At 42.7% G+C, this 18,192-nt stretch overlaps 1 protein-coding gene across 3 annotated transcripts; it reads left to right on the top strand.

Annotated features, from left to right (window-relative positions):
• The first annotated feature begins 965 nt into the window (after nucleotides 1–965).
• LOC131105247 (eomesodermin) lies at nucleotides 966–17,995 on the top strand. 3 transcript variants are annotated; one of them, XM_058053163.2, is made up of 9 exons: nucleotides 966–1,060; nucleotides 3,068–3,299; nucleotides 13,953–14,127; nucleotides 14,906–15,434; nucleotides 15,579–15,733; nucleotides 15,816–15,937; nucleotides 16,219–16,377; nucleotides 16,558–16,619; nucleotides 16,770–17,995. In XM_058053163.2, exons 4-9 carry the CDS (start codon nucleotides 14,962–14,964, stop codon nucleotides 17,542–17,544), a joined length of 1,746 nt encoding a protein of 581 aa, XP_057909146.2. In that variant the 5' UTR covers nucleotides 966–1,060; nucleotides 3,068–3,299; nucleotides 13,953–14,127; nucleotides 14,906–14,961; the 3' UTR covers nucleotides 17,545–17,995. The 3 variants fall into 3 exon arrangements, with proteins under 3 accessions (XP_057909146.2, XP_057909151.2, XP_057909149.2); XM_058053168.2 differs by lacking the exon at nucleotides 966–1,060 and adding an exon at nucleotides 2,466–2,476 and having other exon boundaries at nucleotides 3,068–3,163; XM_058053166.2 differs by lacking the exons at nucleotides 966–1,060; nucleotides 3,068–3,299 and adding an exon at nucleotides 13,601–13,877.
• Nucleotides 17,996–18,192: the final 197 nt, after the last annotated feature.

Below are 18,192 nucleotides of genomic sequence, written 5' to 3'. Positions count from 1 at the left end.
AAACACTGTAAAAAAAAAAGAGTAAAAGTAACGTGTTCAATGTGTTGGCTCACCGTTAATTCTCACTCTTCATACGAATATATATTTTTGAGCCCAAGCCACAGACTACAGCCCAGGTTCCCAAAGTGGGGTTCGCTAATTGTCATGGGGGATACCTGAAAAAAACACACAATTTAGTGCCTAACCCTCACAATTACGAGTGCGCCTGAAAGTCTCACAGAGCAAATCCAACAGTCAGAAGGAGGGAGACGAAGCTTTAAGTTCTTCATTGTTTCGTGTGAGTTATATGAAAAAGTAAGTACATTTGATGATTACATTGTGCATTTAAAGTGTTTAATCTAGAAGATTACATTTTTGTTGGTATTCCACTGTGAAAATGTCAATGTAGGTGCGTGTCAGGATGAGAGTTCCCCCGAAAATGAGTCTTTTTCTCTGGTTGGGTGTATTTTTGTACTTTGGGTACGTATCATCTTTGTTGAACTGTGCCTCAAATTAATATTAAACTGTAGCGATTACAAGTGGACACAAGTGAAGCTCGTTCAAATCATACAAACGAAATTATTCCAACATCGGACTGAAATAAAATACATTGTAACACTCTTAGGTCAGCACAAACACCAGACCAGATGCTAGCTAGGTCCTAACACGGGAGACTGTCACGGCCTCGCCATACTAACTTCCTGCCAACGCCAACATGGTGCTCTCATACGTCACTTCCTGTCTGCCCTCCCTTATCCTCCCCTAACCCCAGAACATATCTTTTCATGGTAAGACATGTAAAAGCACAACACATAACATCCCTAAGGGTCATTGCAATATGTTGGATGATTACTTATGTATCAGGACTCGTGTAAACCTTTTAATAATATTTTACCGTGTGAATTACACGTTTATGAACCACAATTATGTGTTGTGTCATGTTCAACATTTCGAGTTAAGATGAATAAAGGTTTATGTTTTATAAGTTGCAGGAGTATGGGGTACGTGGCTTCAAGTCAAATGTCTGAAGGGGTACGCCACGGAAAAGTTTGGGAACCAACCACTGGACTACAGCAGGAAGGTGAGCATTTAATCAGTACTGCAGTGATAGAATTAATAAACCAAGGCTGACCGTTTGGTGTAACCTGCTGTACATTTCACGTGATTATTGAGAATTAAACACTCAAACAGATGGAGGCACATACTGCGTTTTCGGTTTGAGTTAACACCTCCACACTGCACACTTGACTAGTTCCATCCCTCTTGGCACCAGGTGAAGATATGTAGCCAATAGACTGACAATTATATAGAGCTGTGTTGTTTCTTGGTACTAACATAAAATAATATTTTATTTGATACAATCTTATTTGACCTATTTTTACCTCACATTGAACAATCTTATATCTTGTATTATTGTATCTTACTGTGTATGTGTATTTCATGTACTGTAGATGTCAGCCACTGCTTCTCTGATCAATAAATTATCCATCCTTCACATCCGTCTAATACTCAGACAACAAATAGTGCGTATGTATACCGGCCATATTGTTATTATGTGCCATTTTGAGTCTTGGAAATGAAACCTGCACGCCAGTGTATATAGAATATCACACTTGTATATAAAATACTGTATATCAATTCAAAGGGAACGCATGGAGCCAGGCCGCTATGGCACTCTCTCAAGTTCTCGGTTCTGACCCAGTGTCCAAGCAGCGGGGACCTTGAACCTGGCAGAGGAGGTTACAAAAGTTAAACCCTCTTACGACACGCCTCGGTGACCCGGGCCTACCAGCAGCTCCTCCAACTGTCCACTGACGGATACAAAAGGAGATCCCACTTAGACAATGTTAACATCTCATGCAAGTGGGAGCCTCCAAAAATCAGTGATCAAAATTTCAAGACCAGTTGAGAGATTGCAAGAATTTGCATTTTGCGATATTGGATCTTAAGGAGGTTCTAAGTGCAGTTCAAAATGCAAAAATAAGAAACGGGAGCAAGACCAAAAAACAAACAAAAGAGTCAGCCATTTATTGGCAACAACCATTCAACTTTTGTCTTGTCAGACCACAGAGTATTTTCCCAAAGGTTGGAAAAAGATCTGTTTGTTTCTTTCGTCTTTTTCCTGATTACGGAGTCGCTACAGTGGATCTTTTTGATCCTCATACTGATTTTGGCGTGAGCCCTTTCTATTCCGGATGCCCATCCTGACGAATATCGATGGCGTTTACTAATGGAGATTCGAATCTCCAAAGTCCAGAACGCTAACCACTACACCACGGCGGGCTAATTTTTCAAGACCGTAAAATTGAGACAAGCTTTAATGTTCTTTTTTGTTTGGCTATGGTTTTGTTCTTGGAACTCTGTCATGCAGGCCAATGCTGACCTTAACTGAGGCCTGTGGTTCTTTGGCTGTTGTTGTGGGGTCTTTTGTGACCTCATGGATGAGTCGTCACTGCACTCTTGGTGTCATTTTGGTTGGTCGGCCACTCCTGGGAAGGTTCACCACTGTTCCATGTTTTCACCATTTGTGGATAATGGCTCTCACCGTGGTTGAGTCGTGAAGCTTCAGAAATGGCTTTAGAACCTTTTCCAGCCTGATAGCGCTCCATTAATCTCAGTAAAGCGTGCTTTAACGCTAGGGCCATGTAGGTTAGATTTTTGATCTCCCTTAATAATAAAAAGTTGTTTTTAAAAACTGCATTTTATGTTCACTTATGTTGTTATTGACTAATATTGACATTTGTTTGATGAAATCAAACATTCAAGTGTGCCAAAAAATAAATCACACCACTGTATATCATACAATAAAGGCGGTTTATCCTCCTATCCATCATTAATGATAAACAAAAATCCAACTAATTCAAGCATTGAGGAAAGGTGCAGTGATGCAGTGATGCCATGAAGTAAAGTAAACAAGTAAACGTGCTGAATGACAGATGAGTGCAGCACATTGTGAGCGCGGGCCTTCAGCGAATGAAATGATTATGTTCTTTGCCGCCTTTGTGATAACATGCACACCTCATCTCTCCTTTTAATATTTTTAGGACACTCCGCTTTTCATCACTCCCTCATATTGTTTTCTTGGCAGATGGGGCACGGAGGTAAGATTGTGGGGAAGTGTTTAAGCCTGAGCCACGGGGAGCCGCTTCAGAGCCGACGGAGGGCAGATAATCCTGCGGTTTGGGTGAGAGGATTACAAAGCTACAGGCAGACCTCTGCTATCCATCCCTACTGTGGGGCACCTCACGCAGGTCACCCCCGAACAAGCTGGCAGCCGTTCACTTGGTCGGGTTTTGGGGAGGACAAACTGCCTTTTTTGGGTTCGTTCCACACGCATGATAAACACAACAACATGCCAGGATTTTGTGGTGGATTTCGTCGGATTGAAATACATGACATCTTTATCTTATTCTGCTTCTTACAGTTTGCCATATTCATAGTTTGCCTGTTTTTTTAGAAGTTAACATCCGGAATCTTTGCTCCTTACTTTTGAATTTCACAGGTTAAATGTGTATTTTTAACTTGAATAAGTAACAACTAAAATGTAGTTTTCTTTCTGTACTCTTCCAACCTTTCCAAATGAAGGGGGTTCTGTGATATGCAAAGCGGGCTCGAACGCGGTGCTGTTGCTCTCCCTGGTTCTGCTCGTGTTGGCACCACCTGAGCAGTGTCAGGATGCATTTCCTCTCAAGCAAGTGAAGGGGGCTGCCACTGTGCCACAATCTGCACCCGCTTCTCAGGCAGGCTAAACCCTTTGACACCACCCTTTTTAATTAAAATTACATTAGAAGTAATCAGCCGGAAGAGTTGGGGATGGAGGTCAAAGGGATTGAGAGGGAAAGAGAGATGGATGGTTGCACGGAAGACATCGTTATACCCGCCAAGTTACGTTGTGTTCCCCTTGTAGTACAGTATAATCATTGTACCTTGGAGGGGTATCACTAGTGTAGTTGACAACTGATACTCAACTACGTACCTGCATGCTATTCATACTATAAGGATATGTCCTGTAAGATGATGCAAAAAGCTCAGGAATGTTACAGAAGTTGGTACAGTCCAAAGCAAGTCAGTCTGGACATCCTTGCTTGTTTAAGGCAGATCGGTTATTTTGGCTCAGTTCTCTAAAAAGACCCGCCTCAGTCGGTCGGCTCCCAAACGTCTCCTCCTCAGATTTTGACTTCATGCACAAAACAATTCATGTGAATGATGAATGACAGGAATACGTGAATATTTAATCTTACTTTGCTTTTCTTCATTTAAGATTCTTGAATTCAGTTTGGTTTCTCACCTCGAGTCTCTGCTTTTTTTGATCACGGCTGCAAAAGAACCCAAAATGGAGCCAAAGAAAGATGTGGTAAGAAGCGTGGTAAATAAGGTGAGAAACACGACTGAATTCGAGAAATAATCATCTCTCTACCACATCGTGTTTTTTTTTTTTCAATTCATGTCAGTCATGTTTTCAGTCAAGGTAGATGTAACCTTAATTTTATTCATTTATATGCTTTGTTTACAATTGTTGTATGCATAGAAAACTACAATTGTCAAAATGCCAGCTGCTAACGTCATAGATGAGCGACGGAGCTGACTTCCGATTCCTCTTTCCATGTAGCAGCACGCTAATAGGCTGCTAACTCGGATGTTTTTTATGTAGCAACATTCTTCAATGTCCCTTTACTGACACCTAGTGACCAGACTACTACACATGACTTGTCTTTCAATACTTTTGACTCACAATAGTCCATAGTCAACTATGATCTTGGAAAAACAGCCGAGGGAGCAAGGTTGGAACCCTGCACTGTGATTGGTTGGCGACCAATGCAGGATGACCTCAGCCTGAACTCAGCTGTGATTGGTTCCAGCTCACCCATGACCCTAACGAGGTACAGGAAATGGATGGACGGACGCTGTCATCGCTCCCCGTGCATTTTGACACTATCAACATTTCACAATAGTTCCCATTTGATGTCTTGATGCCTTCAGGGCCTAAAGAACATCGTTAAAACCGGCTGTAGGTTTCTGAGGGGAACCACATCTGGCTCCCACACTGCATCTGTAAAAGAGCAAATATTATTAGGAGAGGACTGAAAAGAGAAGGGTACAAAGACCCCATTCGCTCTCACACGAGGGCTCTCGCCCAAGTAATTATAAAGCTTTATAAAAAGTAGAGCAAAAAAAGTGGCAGGAGCCAACCCAAAGAATTGATAGACACGAGAAGAAAATTACTTTTCCCCTCTGCCTTTGCCGTGTGCCCCCTTCAACGGCAGATGAGGCAGCATCAGATGGAGGAGGCCTTCTTCACAAGGCATCCTGGGACTTTTTGCAGCGAGGGCGCAGCGAGGGCGCAGCGACGTTCCGCTCTTCGTATGTTTCTCCCATTCATTAAGCCTGCAAACCTTTGACCGGCCAACAATGACAAGAGGTTTTTTCCTCCTCATTTCCTGGTCCATCCTGATGAAAAGATGAAGAGGCCGGAGACGAGGACGGGGAGCGGCATTTGAATAGGAGTTTGGTGTAGAACCCACTTGCACTAAGTAACACCAAAGAGAACATCTTGTCTTTTCATGGTGTTTTCTTCCATCCACCACCTCCCTTTCTCCAAAGTATGATCCTCCCTGGGCGTTTGTGCCCACGTAGCCTTCAGTGCACCGACTGTCTGAATGCACTTAATTAGCCAATAGGAAAAGTTTGTACCTGTGGAAAAGCTATCCCTGCTTACTTGGCTTGTTCATGCCAACAAAAAGCAGCCATATAGCGGCCGGTCAGAGGACGCCACATGCTGCGGGAGCCTTTCAGACATGTCTCTAATAATGCCACGGTGAGAGCTCCTCTAAATGCACGCCGGGGAGAGGAAGCTAGCTAAGAGGGACCAAAGAAAAGAAAGGATGGAAGACATCTTTTACCTCTCCTCCTATAATTACTACAAATGAATAAAAGGCTGAAGAAATGGCCACGGAGACTTTCCATTATGACTGGAAAAAAACCCATCAGGCAAAAATGGCAAAGCAGATCGATATTTTTTTTACCGGATAAAAGAGAAGTTTTCATAACAGGATGGAAGTAATAAGGCATTTGTGCACGCGTGTGTGTACGCTAGCGTGGAATCGCATTTGTGACTTTAAAATGTACAAAAGGACTGTCCAGCATCAATGAAGAGAAGCATTACGTCTTCCATCTTTCAGGCTGACAGTCGGCGTGCTTCGGTTTAGTAAAGCTTTGGCATGGATGCTGCTTGTTTAGTTTTCAATATTCCCATTACAGTAATCCCTTGCTTATTCTGGTTCATTGGTTCCATGCCCGACCGTGATGAGTTAATTTCTGCAAAGTACAGTAGAATTCCAGTATTTTTGTATTTAGAAAACTTTACGGCCTTTGAAATTCAGTTTTTGCCATCTAGACATGCAATAATACCACTAAGTCCGTTACACTCGTATTACCCCAAATACTTACAATACGAGTAAATAAGACATGTGAGACATAATTGAGACTCGTGCTCGAGAGTGTTACTGTAAATGTGTTCCGGAGTTGGGAGGGTCAGACAGGAAGTGATGTCAGAGGTTTCGAGTTGAGGTTGAACCTGGCGTGTCTCGCCCGTTTTAGGGATCATTGTGCTTGCTGTGAGAAGATCCAAACCTGCAAGAAAAGCCTGCTGTTGTGGCGATCAAATCTGGTGCTTGTGTGTCTCACCGAACATTACTGTAACACATCTAGTGACTAATATAGAATAATATAGATAATAATATAGACTAATATAGAATACTATATATCTTCATATTTGCATTTTAGTTCACAATGTCATTTTTATGCTTGAAAATGCTTAATTTGGCCAAACAAATACTCGAATAGGCATATTCAACCACAAAACAGCATGATTTATTAAATAATAGATTTTTTTAAAAACCATGATAGAGTGAAGCCACAGCATTCTAAGCACAAAGTGGTGAGGGATTACTGTATATTACTGTGTATTACTGTGTATTACTGTATATGTGAAAACCATGACTTTTACACCTGCTAACTACATATACGTATATAATATCTAATATACGTATAATAATAAATGATAAAACTGGTACTGAATGTTTACCCAAACAATTAACAAGTAACAATATGTAGCATTCATTACAATAATTCAAATCATCCTTTATGTGCTATACACTGAAATGTCTCCATGCTTTTCCCTGGAATCACGCGGGCATTTGACGGTGCTTTTATGGGATCAGGGGGTGTTTGTGTGTCTATGATAAATATTCTAAATATAAATGTATCTAAATAAAGAATAAATAAAGAAGCAATATGTTTATTCAATGCAGACTCACTGAGAACGAGGGGTGGGGGGGGGGCGCACGGGCCTAACGCAGGTGATAGGTGCTAAAATATACAGTGAGAAAAACTCAATATGGCAGTGGAGCAGTAAGAACGCAGCGGCTATGGTGGCTTTGTAGACAATAACAATTTTATTGTCGGTATTGGTATCTTACAAATGCATGGCTTGGAAGACAATATTCTTTTCAGAGAATTGTGGATTAGCTGAGAGTATTTTTATCTTCAGCTATTTGTTCATATTATGTATACAATACAATATACGTACCCCTACTCGGTCTTTCTGCTCAAAACAGGCCTTTCTGATGCACACACACACACACACACACACACTCATGAACATAGCACGGGGAGCAAGGAAGCCGCCTCTCAATTATCAACCTCTCTACAATGCTCTCAACACCTCGTATGTTTCTGTTAATGACTGGATTACAGCTCTGATTAAGATGCACTTAACCCGTAAACAGCGCTCCTCCATCCTCCATCCTCCATCCTCCATCCACGTACCACACGGAGGCCAATTAAAGCAAGCGGCCCCTCCGTTGCTGACAAAGGCTGGACCAAACGTCAGCAGTCGCAGGTGAAGAAAGTGTCAGAAAACATACGTGACATCTTAGAACTTGGTTGTTTTGGTTGTACGCCTGCGGTGGATGACAGCATGCTGACTATTTTACCCAACCATCAACCTCGATTGTGCAATTAGCTTGTTAGCCATTGCTAGTGGACTGTCACTTTTATTGCAAATGTTGATTTTGATGTTGAGGAGAACATCAATGTCAGGCTAGCAGGAGAGTTTGGAAGGGTAGGAGCAAGCCATCCATCATCCATCCATTTATCCATCCACCATCCATCCATCTATCTTCCTTCCATCACCCATCCACCCATCATTCCATCCATCTTCCATCCTTCCATCCATCCATTTTCTATGCAACTTATCCTCACTAGGAGGTGGGTATGCTAGAGCCTATGTAAATAGCTATTTTGATTTTGCTTTTTGTTTTGTTTATGTCAAATGTTTGAGCTGTCATGAATGCAAAAAATATTAGTGTCAAAGTGAAAGATATACTTGAAATGTATCTTTTCACAAAAAGCTGGTTTTCTTCCTTCTTTAGTCAGGAGTTGATATTTTCCTGAAACTGCTGATTACTAAAAAAAACTGAAAAAGGTGGAATCAAACCCTTTTTATGATAAAAGAAAAATGTCTTAAGTTAAGAGTTAAGGGGATAAGAGGTCAAATACGTACAAAAGATGTAAAAAGTGATCCATAAATATTATGTTTTGATATTTTCTTGTGACAAAAAGCTCCCAAAGTCTCCTTCAGCGAGACTTTAAAACATTATTCATTCAGACGGGCACTTGTAAACTTCTAAACAAAGCAGATTAATTAACTCCAAGGCTTATACCGTACCTCTGAACCATAAAGAGCTTACAAATTACCTCTGGGGAAGTGATTACCACCATGGAAAACAATAAATCTATCAATGAATCTAATGAAGCCTGCACGCCATCACTGGCGTTTCGCTCTTACTTTCATCTGTGGAATAACAATGCAAAAGAAGGGGATTATTGTTAAATTGTTAATCATAATGCGATACCACAGTCAGCAGGTTTTCCTGCATGGGGGTGGGGGTGGGGGGGTGAGGTCCTGCCTGACGGGCATAATGCAGAAAATGTTTCTACAGAAAATGAACATGAAACAAAAGAATCATGAACCTCGTATCTTTTTATTTCGGTGACATAGATACTAAGTGATCCATTCATATCATTTAGGAGTGACGAGTCACTGTGATATGATGCTAAAACCTAAAGTTTACAAATAAACTTAATTCACCCAGCCTTTAAGAAATACATATTATGGTCATTTTTGCCATAGTTTTTATTTACATGTCATTGACAGCTTTTCATTTGGAAGGACTACTATGTTTATTAAAAACATATACATAAAACACCTCATAGCATAGTTTGACAGCACTACAAAGTAATGGTAATGGTTTCATTTTATTTGAACATGCATCAGGTTACAATTGAATGAATTGAATTGAAACAATTCAATTACATAAACAATTTGATTGTGTAATTTTATGAAACAATCGTTTGTCAACAACAAGAACTACAAGAGCTGCTGCTGTCTTGTTTGCAAAACTCGTGTTATGTCCTCCGTGAAAGGAGGTCAGGGACAGAAAAAGCATCTCTTGACATGTTAGCTACACAAAGACTTGCTCCACGTATTCCACTGTGGGCCAAATGCACAGAAAATAAAAGCACGACGGCCTCTGGGGTCGACTCGGGTTTCATTGGGACCGCGTTACTGTGACCTAAGACCGCTTTGTCGGTGACGGATGAAGCAGATTGGCGAGCAGGAGTTCTTAGCAGTACAGACCGGGCGATAATGAGGAAGCGTGCTAACTAGACCTCATTTGGCATTTCATGGAGCCTGTCACAATTTGGTGACAAAGTAGTAGCTGTGGGGGCGGGAGGGGTCTTGGCCCAGGAAAGGGAAGTGCATGATTCTCTTGTGCGAATGATATGGCGACCAGTAATATAGAAAGTCAAAGACTGGTTGACCTTTGTGTCATCAACATTTCCATGACAACATCCAAGTAACGACACCAACGTCCATGACATCAGATGGGCAGACACTACAGTTCCTAGTCACCGATTTCTGGTTTAAAAGTCACTGTTGAGATCCAAAACAAAGTGACTTACGAGCCGTACTGGTTTTAAGGCATAGCCAAAGATGATCCGATGATGTTGGCGGTCGCCCCGTGATGTAAGAAGCTGCTGAAACAAGTCGCACTGTGAGTAACTGTGAAAACGGAAACGAGCGCACAAAAACGCCACATTAGCATATGAGAACTGCCAATCGCCTTTCAAAAGTCGCCCTTCAGACATTTCAGTTTGGAAGCGCTGCCGCAGTCTGTCAATGTAAAACGCCGAAAACGTTTAAAACGTAAAACGTCCGCCTTCCTTTTTCACACAAAGCTGTTAAATGGCGCAGCGAGACAGAGCCTTCACCTTGGCCGCGCTTTATCTGAAAAAGCATCCTGAATCTTAATAGGACTAATTAGTTCATCAAGGTCTACCAGATAAGACTTAATCTGTCTGCTGTGTTTGTAGAAGGACAGTCGGAGAAATACGCTTCCAGTATAACGTCACCAAAACAGGATCTCATTAGTGAATGCAAATGAGAAAACACCAAGTCTTCGCGGAGAGGCAGAAGTGTATCTCCATGGGATAGCTGGAACATGTCAACTCACCAAGTGCCCCCACGCTGAGCACCAAATGTGACGGCCCCGCTCCTGCTGTTGCCCTTAACAGGATGTGGGACCCGACCATAAGTGGAAGACCTGGAAAGGTTTTTGACTGCAGGCCTCGGGGCATATGATGCCCCAAAAGCCAAGTTTAGATACAGTATCTCTGGGCTTTGAGCTATCGAGAACAGCCTGGGACAAAAGATTTTTTTGGTAAAAAAAAAATGAATCAATAAAAAATATTAAATTATTCAGAGGGGCTTAAGAACATTTTTAAAAATAGGCCTAATGATGCCACTGGTTTGATATATTTAAAGTAGGGCTGTCAAATTATTATAAAAATACCAACAGATTAATCGTTTTTTTAATTAATTAATCATAGTAAGAATGATCGGCCTTCAAATCAATCTGAACTTTGCAGTAACACAAATCATTTATGCCTGCAAAGTATATCGGACATGAAACACGATGTTGTGGACACTTAATGCCGTGAATCAAACAGAAGATTACGTGATTTTGTCAGCATTTAAAATAAAAATGATTCGCTTATTTATGTTTCAATTAAAACATGATGAAAAATGAGCTATTATTTCAGTTTCCCGAGTAATCTGGCAACCGACGAGACCACGGAATGAGATCCCATCCAATTGAAGTGATAATTAATTAGGATTTTATGTCTGTTAAATTGCGGCATGGGCATTTCCCCCCGAAGCAACAAAGTCAAGACGTCAGAACCAATCAGATCTCCCCTCCGTGGGCCGCTCGGTGCTGACATCACAAGCCGCGGCGGGCAGAGTTCCTGCCATGGAACGAGCCCAACAGACCTTCTGCTGCCAGCAGGGTGGCGGTGGCCCAGGGCAGCGTGCTGATGGCCAGGTCGCCCTCCTCTTCGCCCTGCCTGGCATGAGCACGGCGGGTGGGGGAGGCCGGCAGGATGGCACCGTGTCAGAAAAAAGCCTTTAGACGTGTCAAAAAGCAAGCACAGCTAGGGCGGGACGCTTGGAGGGAACCCACTGAAACCTCTCGGTGCACACCAACCACTTTCATTTATCAGAAACCGTGACATGATTCATGATGGTGTCGAGTGGATGCCACCGACGCCGGAGCCAAGAAGCCATACTCATCTTTGCTGTAGACTGTTTGTCCAATCGTGCTTGAACAGATTAAAATGGTGGAGTTTTTGCCATTTGTTTGCATAAAAACTGCAATTTGGAGGCTAAAAACCGATTACAAAGTGAAGGTTTTGGTGTTGGCTGCCTTGGGTCCCCCCTTCCCTGCACTTGGTATGACATCGCCCCACTCATTTGACACCCTATGGTCCTGTATCTAACGCTCTAACCCAGACCGACGTGTGTACAAAGACTTACTTTGCAAAAACAGATATCCCATTTTAGTCCGACAAATATTACGTTGAATGTGTAATTTAAAAACGATTCTGCACAACGCGGTGGGCTTAAAGAGTCGAAAGAGTAAATACTGGACTGATTAACGCCTCGCCGCTGGTGTTAAGTGCCGAGTGGAGGCACGTGTGAGCACATCACAACCAAAAGAGCAACGGAGCACCTCAGGGCTGCTAATGCGTTATGCTTACTATGAAACGTGTAGTAGTGTAGTAGTAGGCTAGTATTAGCCTGCTTTTGCCCTATTATATAAAATTTGTCAATTTTTTTGTAAAAAAAAATAATAAATTATAAAAAATAAATCAATAAAAAATATCAAATTATTTAAGAGGGCTTAAGAACATTTTTCAAAAAGGCTTAATGACGCGACTGGTTTGATATATTAAAGTAGGGCTGTCAAATGATTAAAAAATACCAACAGATTAATCAGTTTTTTAATTAATTAATCATGATTAATCCCTATTTGGAACCATGCCTGCAATATGGCTATTTTTACTGTATTTAACGAAGAGACAAATAGGATTGTGTGTTATGTCTAAACAGTTCCAAATACTAGCAGTACATTTTTAAACCGTATTAGAGACTTTCGGTAAAGTTGTACCTGTTTTCGGTGCATTTTCCAGCATACTTATGTACATGTAGTAAATTGGACAGTATGTGGTGTTGGAATTGTACTTCTGCCGATGTGTTCGGGTCGGAATGAAGTCCTAAAAGAGCATCAGACTGCGTGGGGACGCTCCACTGTACTTCCGTGCGAATGTGTTAATTACACTCAAACATTGAAAGGCATTCATGAAATAAATGAGTGACTACGGTCAAGGTTGTTTGTTTGACAGCTTAATTTAAAGATAAAACTCAGTTCAGCTTCTTCTCTTTATATTTTGCCTTTTGCTCTATTGTTCCCATTGTTGTTGTAATTTAATTTCCGTGGGCCAATAAAAACCAAATAAATAATCACATAAATGCATGTACTAGGTGCCCCATGCAGTACTATTCACCTAAGTGGTGCTGTGTGGTATGTACTGGAAGTACTCACTGAGTACTTCACTGACGTTACCTGTAAAGCTTCCTGTGAAGCGACATCCAAGGACATCCAAGTGATGGTAAATGAAGACCCAAGCAAGTTTTTGGCTGTCTGAATTTCCAAGTCTAAATTCATGACTTCCTGCAATAATCAACAACCGCTATCATTTATCAATGCGATCAATCCATCCCCGCATCAGACTGTTTGTTGTTCTAACAGTTTACCCAAATAGTTGATTTGCCCTGATTGATGTTCGGCGTGTTTATTTCCGAGGTGGCGACCCGCTTCTCTAATCCTCTCACGACCTTTCTCATGCTAACGTGTCTAAACAGGCGACATCAGCCGAGCATCGTCTGGAGCGTACGACCCAAAGGCGGCCCATTATCACACTAATGCGCCGTGATTTCAAGCGGCCGTCTAGTTCCCTTTGAACTGGGGAAGTGGGGGAACTGGAGACTGGGGAGGTGACAGTAGAAGAAGAGTTGAACACTTTTTAAGTCTTTGTACTTGGCTGCCAACAAGAAGTACCTGTACCCTCTTGTGGGAATCCACACCACAATTACCACAGAGCTTCAATATTATTGTATCAATATTGGAAGATTGACAGCTCCCTCCACCCGAATGACTAGATATGTTCACGATATCTTTATATGACTGGTTTTGTCTTTTCATGACAAGTTGGAGCAGAAACTCCATCATGGATGCTCACTTTTTGTTCTGTGTTGCTCTTGCAGATTTCTAAAACATTTTAGGTAAAAGTGGAGCTCAGTATGTTTTACTTCTGTCCGTCTCGTCCATAATTAGTTCCTTCATCGCTGAGGTAAGTTGGCTGCAGCAACACGGTGCTTCCAGCAATGGAAACCAATATGCAAACGGAGTGAAAGCCCCTCTGATGTCTGATAAGTGAGTATGGATGAGGAGAGGCTTTGCTCATCCACCCTCAATGTGATGCTAAGGATCCTCTGCCCCTCCCTGCAGATCTGATAACAGGCTGCTTATCTGGGAGTTGGAGCCACAAGGAAGGAGCAGCTGATGGGTCCAGCACTTCTTCATGTCATGTAGACATAGAGACGTAGAGACATAGAGACGCCGCTTTCATTTCACTTCTTTTCCTCCTTCCTGTCTTCAACTCGGGCCAGAGGAGCATCACCTGGTAAGTCAAACATCAATTATTATTTTAACAATTTCATTTTTTTAATAAACAATGATTTAATCACGTTTGAAATATGGGTGTTGATGTAGATTTTATTTGAGTTTTAGTATAAATATATTTGCTAAAATGACTGATGCGGCGTTCACGTACAGCCTGTCCGATCTAAGGAACATCACAGGTTTCTTCAAATGGAAAAATAATTGCCTATTTCCCGTTTTCACGTCAGGAATCCCGCCGGGACCCAAAATCGCATCAGAAATGGAATGAATCCAAAATCATTAAGTGTATGAATAATAGGAGGATTAACTGCAGCATAGTAAGAAATGTATTCATTCATTTATTGACTTATGTAATTCGCTGGACGCATACGCAGGGCTGTATAAATAAACATTGTAATGATATGAAAAGATAAAAATAAGCTGGTTTGCTGTGCAGTTTCAATTAGCTGGTAATAGTTTCTATCTTAATCGGCAAAAGTCGTGGGCGAAGGATGGTAGATTTCCACCCAAATCAAAGTTTGTCATGTGACTTCCAAGAAGTCATCTTTATTATCTGCCTTGGAAAAAACAACTGCAACATTTCATGTTGTTACTTTGCTCGATTGGTTCTATTTATCACATTTTTGGGGGGGGGGGGGGATTTGCTGGAGGGGACGAAGAGGAGGTTCGGTATCAGTTTTTGGTATCAGTCGGAGCCACCCCCCAAAACCCCCACCTGCCTTTTTGTCTATTATTTACCCCCATCTTTTACCCTGCTGGGTATTATCATTGTGTCCCAGGGTGGGAAGAAGCCCCCTACAAACTTCCATCTCCGGCCAAAGTGCGCTGATTAAAGATGCTCGGCGCTGAGGGGGAGACTTCCTCGGCGGAGGAGCGGCGCAAATCCCCGCCGGCAGGGGCCGAAGAGCCGGCCTCGGGCGGCCGGTACGCGGAGCATTACTTCCTGGGCGCCGCGGCGCCCAAAGCCGCCACGGACACCGCCGCCCCCTGCTCCTTCGTCCCCTACACCCCCGGCGGGACCGTCTACAGCCCGTCCGGCGCAGCCAGGTACCCGGCCCCCCTTCACCTGAGCTCCGTGGGGTTCCCTCCAGCCGCGGGCCCGCGGAGTCACTTCAGCCCGGCCTACCAGATCGGGCAGAGTCCCGGCTGCCTGTACCCGCCTTACAGCGGCTCGGGCCCGGCTCTCGGCAACATCGCCATCCCCGCCAACGGGCCGGCCATGCGGGCCCAGGTCTACCTGTGCAACCGGCCTCTCTGGCTCAAGTTCCACCGGCACCAGACCGAGATGATCATCACCAAGCAGGGCCGGTACGCTGACATATCAATTTGTTATAATCCATATTTTTAATTTAATAATAAAATGACTCACATTTTAACTGAATTCAAAATAACATATATTTAATTTAGAACACAATTAGCATGGAAATCATAATTTTTCATTTGTTTATGCAGGCGGATGTTCCCCTTTCTGAGTTTCAACATAGCAGGTTTGAACCTGACCGCACACTACAATGTCTTTGTGGAGGTGGCCCTGGCAGACCCCAATCACTGGAGGTTCCAGGGGGGCAAGTGGGTCACCTGTGGGAAAGCAGACAACAGCAGTCAGGGTACGTCATCATCATGCAGGCCGCTGGTGTGTCACATTTGAAATGTTACAGTCAAACCACTGATGGTTTTTATTTCCTGCAGGGAACAAAATGTACATCCACCCAGAATCCCCAAACACGGGGGCCCACTGGATGAGACAAGAAATCTCCTTCAGCAAACTCAAACTCACCAACAACAAAGGGACCAGTCACAATATTTCACTGGTAAAAACACAATCGCATTGTTTGATTAGCAATATAACATATGTTGCAATATTTTATAAATAGTATTAAATTTTTATTTGGCTTGTGATTGTAAAAATATATATATTTCATTGTAATTCTTATGCAAGCATTACCAAGATATAGTCGACGTGAAGATGTTTTCAGCAGCATATTTCCATAATTACCAATTATGACTGATATGACTGATTATGACTAGGCCACGTTTCTGTTGTAAAATAAGCCTATGATCTTTTCTAAGCGTATTTCTTCACGTCCTGCAGATGATAGTCCTGCAGTCGTTGCACAAGTACCAGCCCAGGCTGCACATTGTGGAGGTGACGGAGGAGAGCGTGGAGGACATCAGCGCTGATCCCAAAACTCAGAGCTTCACGTTTCCAGAGACCCAGTTCATAGCCGTGACTGCCTACCAGAACACCGATGTAAGAGAGACCAAATGGTTTGCGTGTCAGATGTGGAAATTCATATTGGAGCATATTTAAAATGTCAATGTTGCGTGTGTTTGACCATGGTCAATTGGTCAAATTGTCAATGGTCAAATGGTCAAAAAAAAACAATTAGATGTGATGCATCACATCTTATTCTGGTATTTTTATTTTTAGATAACACAGCTGAAAATCGATCACAACCCATTTGCCAAAGGATTCAGAGATAATTATGATTCGTGAGTATTCTGTTGCATTTCTTTTGCAACACAAATGAACTACTAATTCTATGTTTTCATTGTTTTTTTGTACCTCAACATGGTTGTTTACACTGCAGTTGACCTATTTTTATGTTCAATTGAAAGTACTTCCTGAACATATGTCTCCAGGATGTACACCGCTCCAGACAATGACCGCCTCACCCCTTCTCCAACCGACTCCCCCCGTGCCCACCAGATTGTGCCCAGCGCTCGGTACGCCATGCAGCCCCTCTTCCAGGACCAGTTTGTCAACAACTTTCCCCAGAGCCGTTTCTACAACAGCGAGAGAGCCGTCCCTCAGACCAGCAGCCTCCTCTCGCCTCAGTCAGACGACGGCGCCTCCCAGAGATGGTTCGTCACGTCCATGCAGCAGGGGACTGGCAGCAGCACCAGTCACAAGCTGGACCTGACGCCTTATGACGGGGAATACTCCAGCACGCTGCTACCTTACGGCATCAAATCCCTGTCCATGCAAACATCTCACGCTCTCAGCTACTACCCGGACTCGCCTTTCAACAACATGTCAGCCGGGTGGGGCTCCAGGGTGGCGTACCAGAGAAAGGTGACTCCGAGCCTGCCTTGGTCTCCAAGGCCAAGTCCCACGGCTGGTTTTCCAGAAGACTCAGACAAAGTGAAACCCCATTTAGAAGACGAGGTGAACGGTGGAGGCCTGATATCTTCCTGGGCGGAGACACAGCCATCTTCTCTCTCTCTCGACAAGGCTGATTCCTACACATCGGCCTGCAAGCGAAGGCGTGTGTCTCTTAACGGGCCCGGCACAGAGGACTCACCCGCTGACATCAAATGTGAGGACATGGTCTCGGTTGCCAGTAGCTCCTACAGCAAGGAAGCTCCTTCATCCAAAGGAATGGCAGCCTACTATTCCTTTTACACAAATCATTGAGCATATTGTCTCCCCCGTACAGGATATGCTTTATGTTTCATGCACACACTCAATATGTCTCGGTCGTGCTACATGTTTTCTATGTTTATGGTGGCAAACGGAATATCAAGAACACATTATTTATTAATTTAAACACAGAAAGTCAGTAGAAAGAGAATTATGACAATAGTGAAATGTGTATTTTTCATGAATTTAGGGCTATTTGACCACAGAGGGATATGACTTTGGACTTTTGACAGTTTCACAGCATTTAAGTTCGGTCCATGTATTTAACGATGTAAGTTTCATTCTGCATACATTGCAGAATCTGCCTTTGCACTGACGTTTCCTGTTTACAAATTATTTATTGTGAAACTAGTGCACTGTGAATGTGAGGAAATTATGCTGCATATACATTGGTTGCAATGTTCACATGTTTGATATTAAAAAAATGTGCTGTATGAGTGCTGATTTAAAACAATATTTTACTATTTGATTTCCACACACTCGATAAAATATGATTTATTGTCTTTTAGATGAGTTAACAACTGTGACTGTCGTTAGGAACAACATGTATAGGTTTGGTGGATTCTGGCGTACTCTAGTGTTCGGTTGTTGTACTTACACTTAATACACGCCTTCTACCGGTGCTTGTGTTAAAACAATAGA

Source organism: Doryrhamphus excisus, linkage group LG5 (assembly GCF_037039965.1).
Source record: "Doryrhamphus excisus strain RoL-2023G ecotype Guam linkage group LG5, RoL_Dexc_Guam_v1.1, whole genome shotgun sequence".
NCBI classification, from domain to species: domain Eukaryota; kingdom Metazoa; phylum Chordata; class Actinopteri; order Syngnathiformes; family Syngnathidae; genus Doryrhamphus; species Doryrhamphus excisus.
Note: the sequence above shows the minus strand (reverse complement) of the source record. Positions and strands in the feature narration are given on the sequence as shown.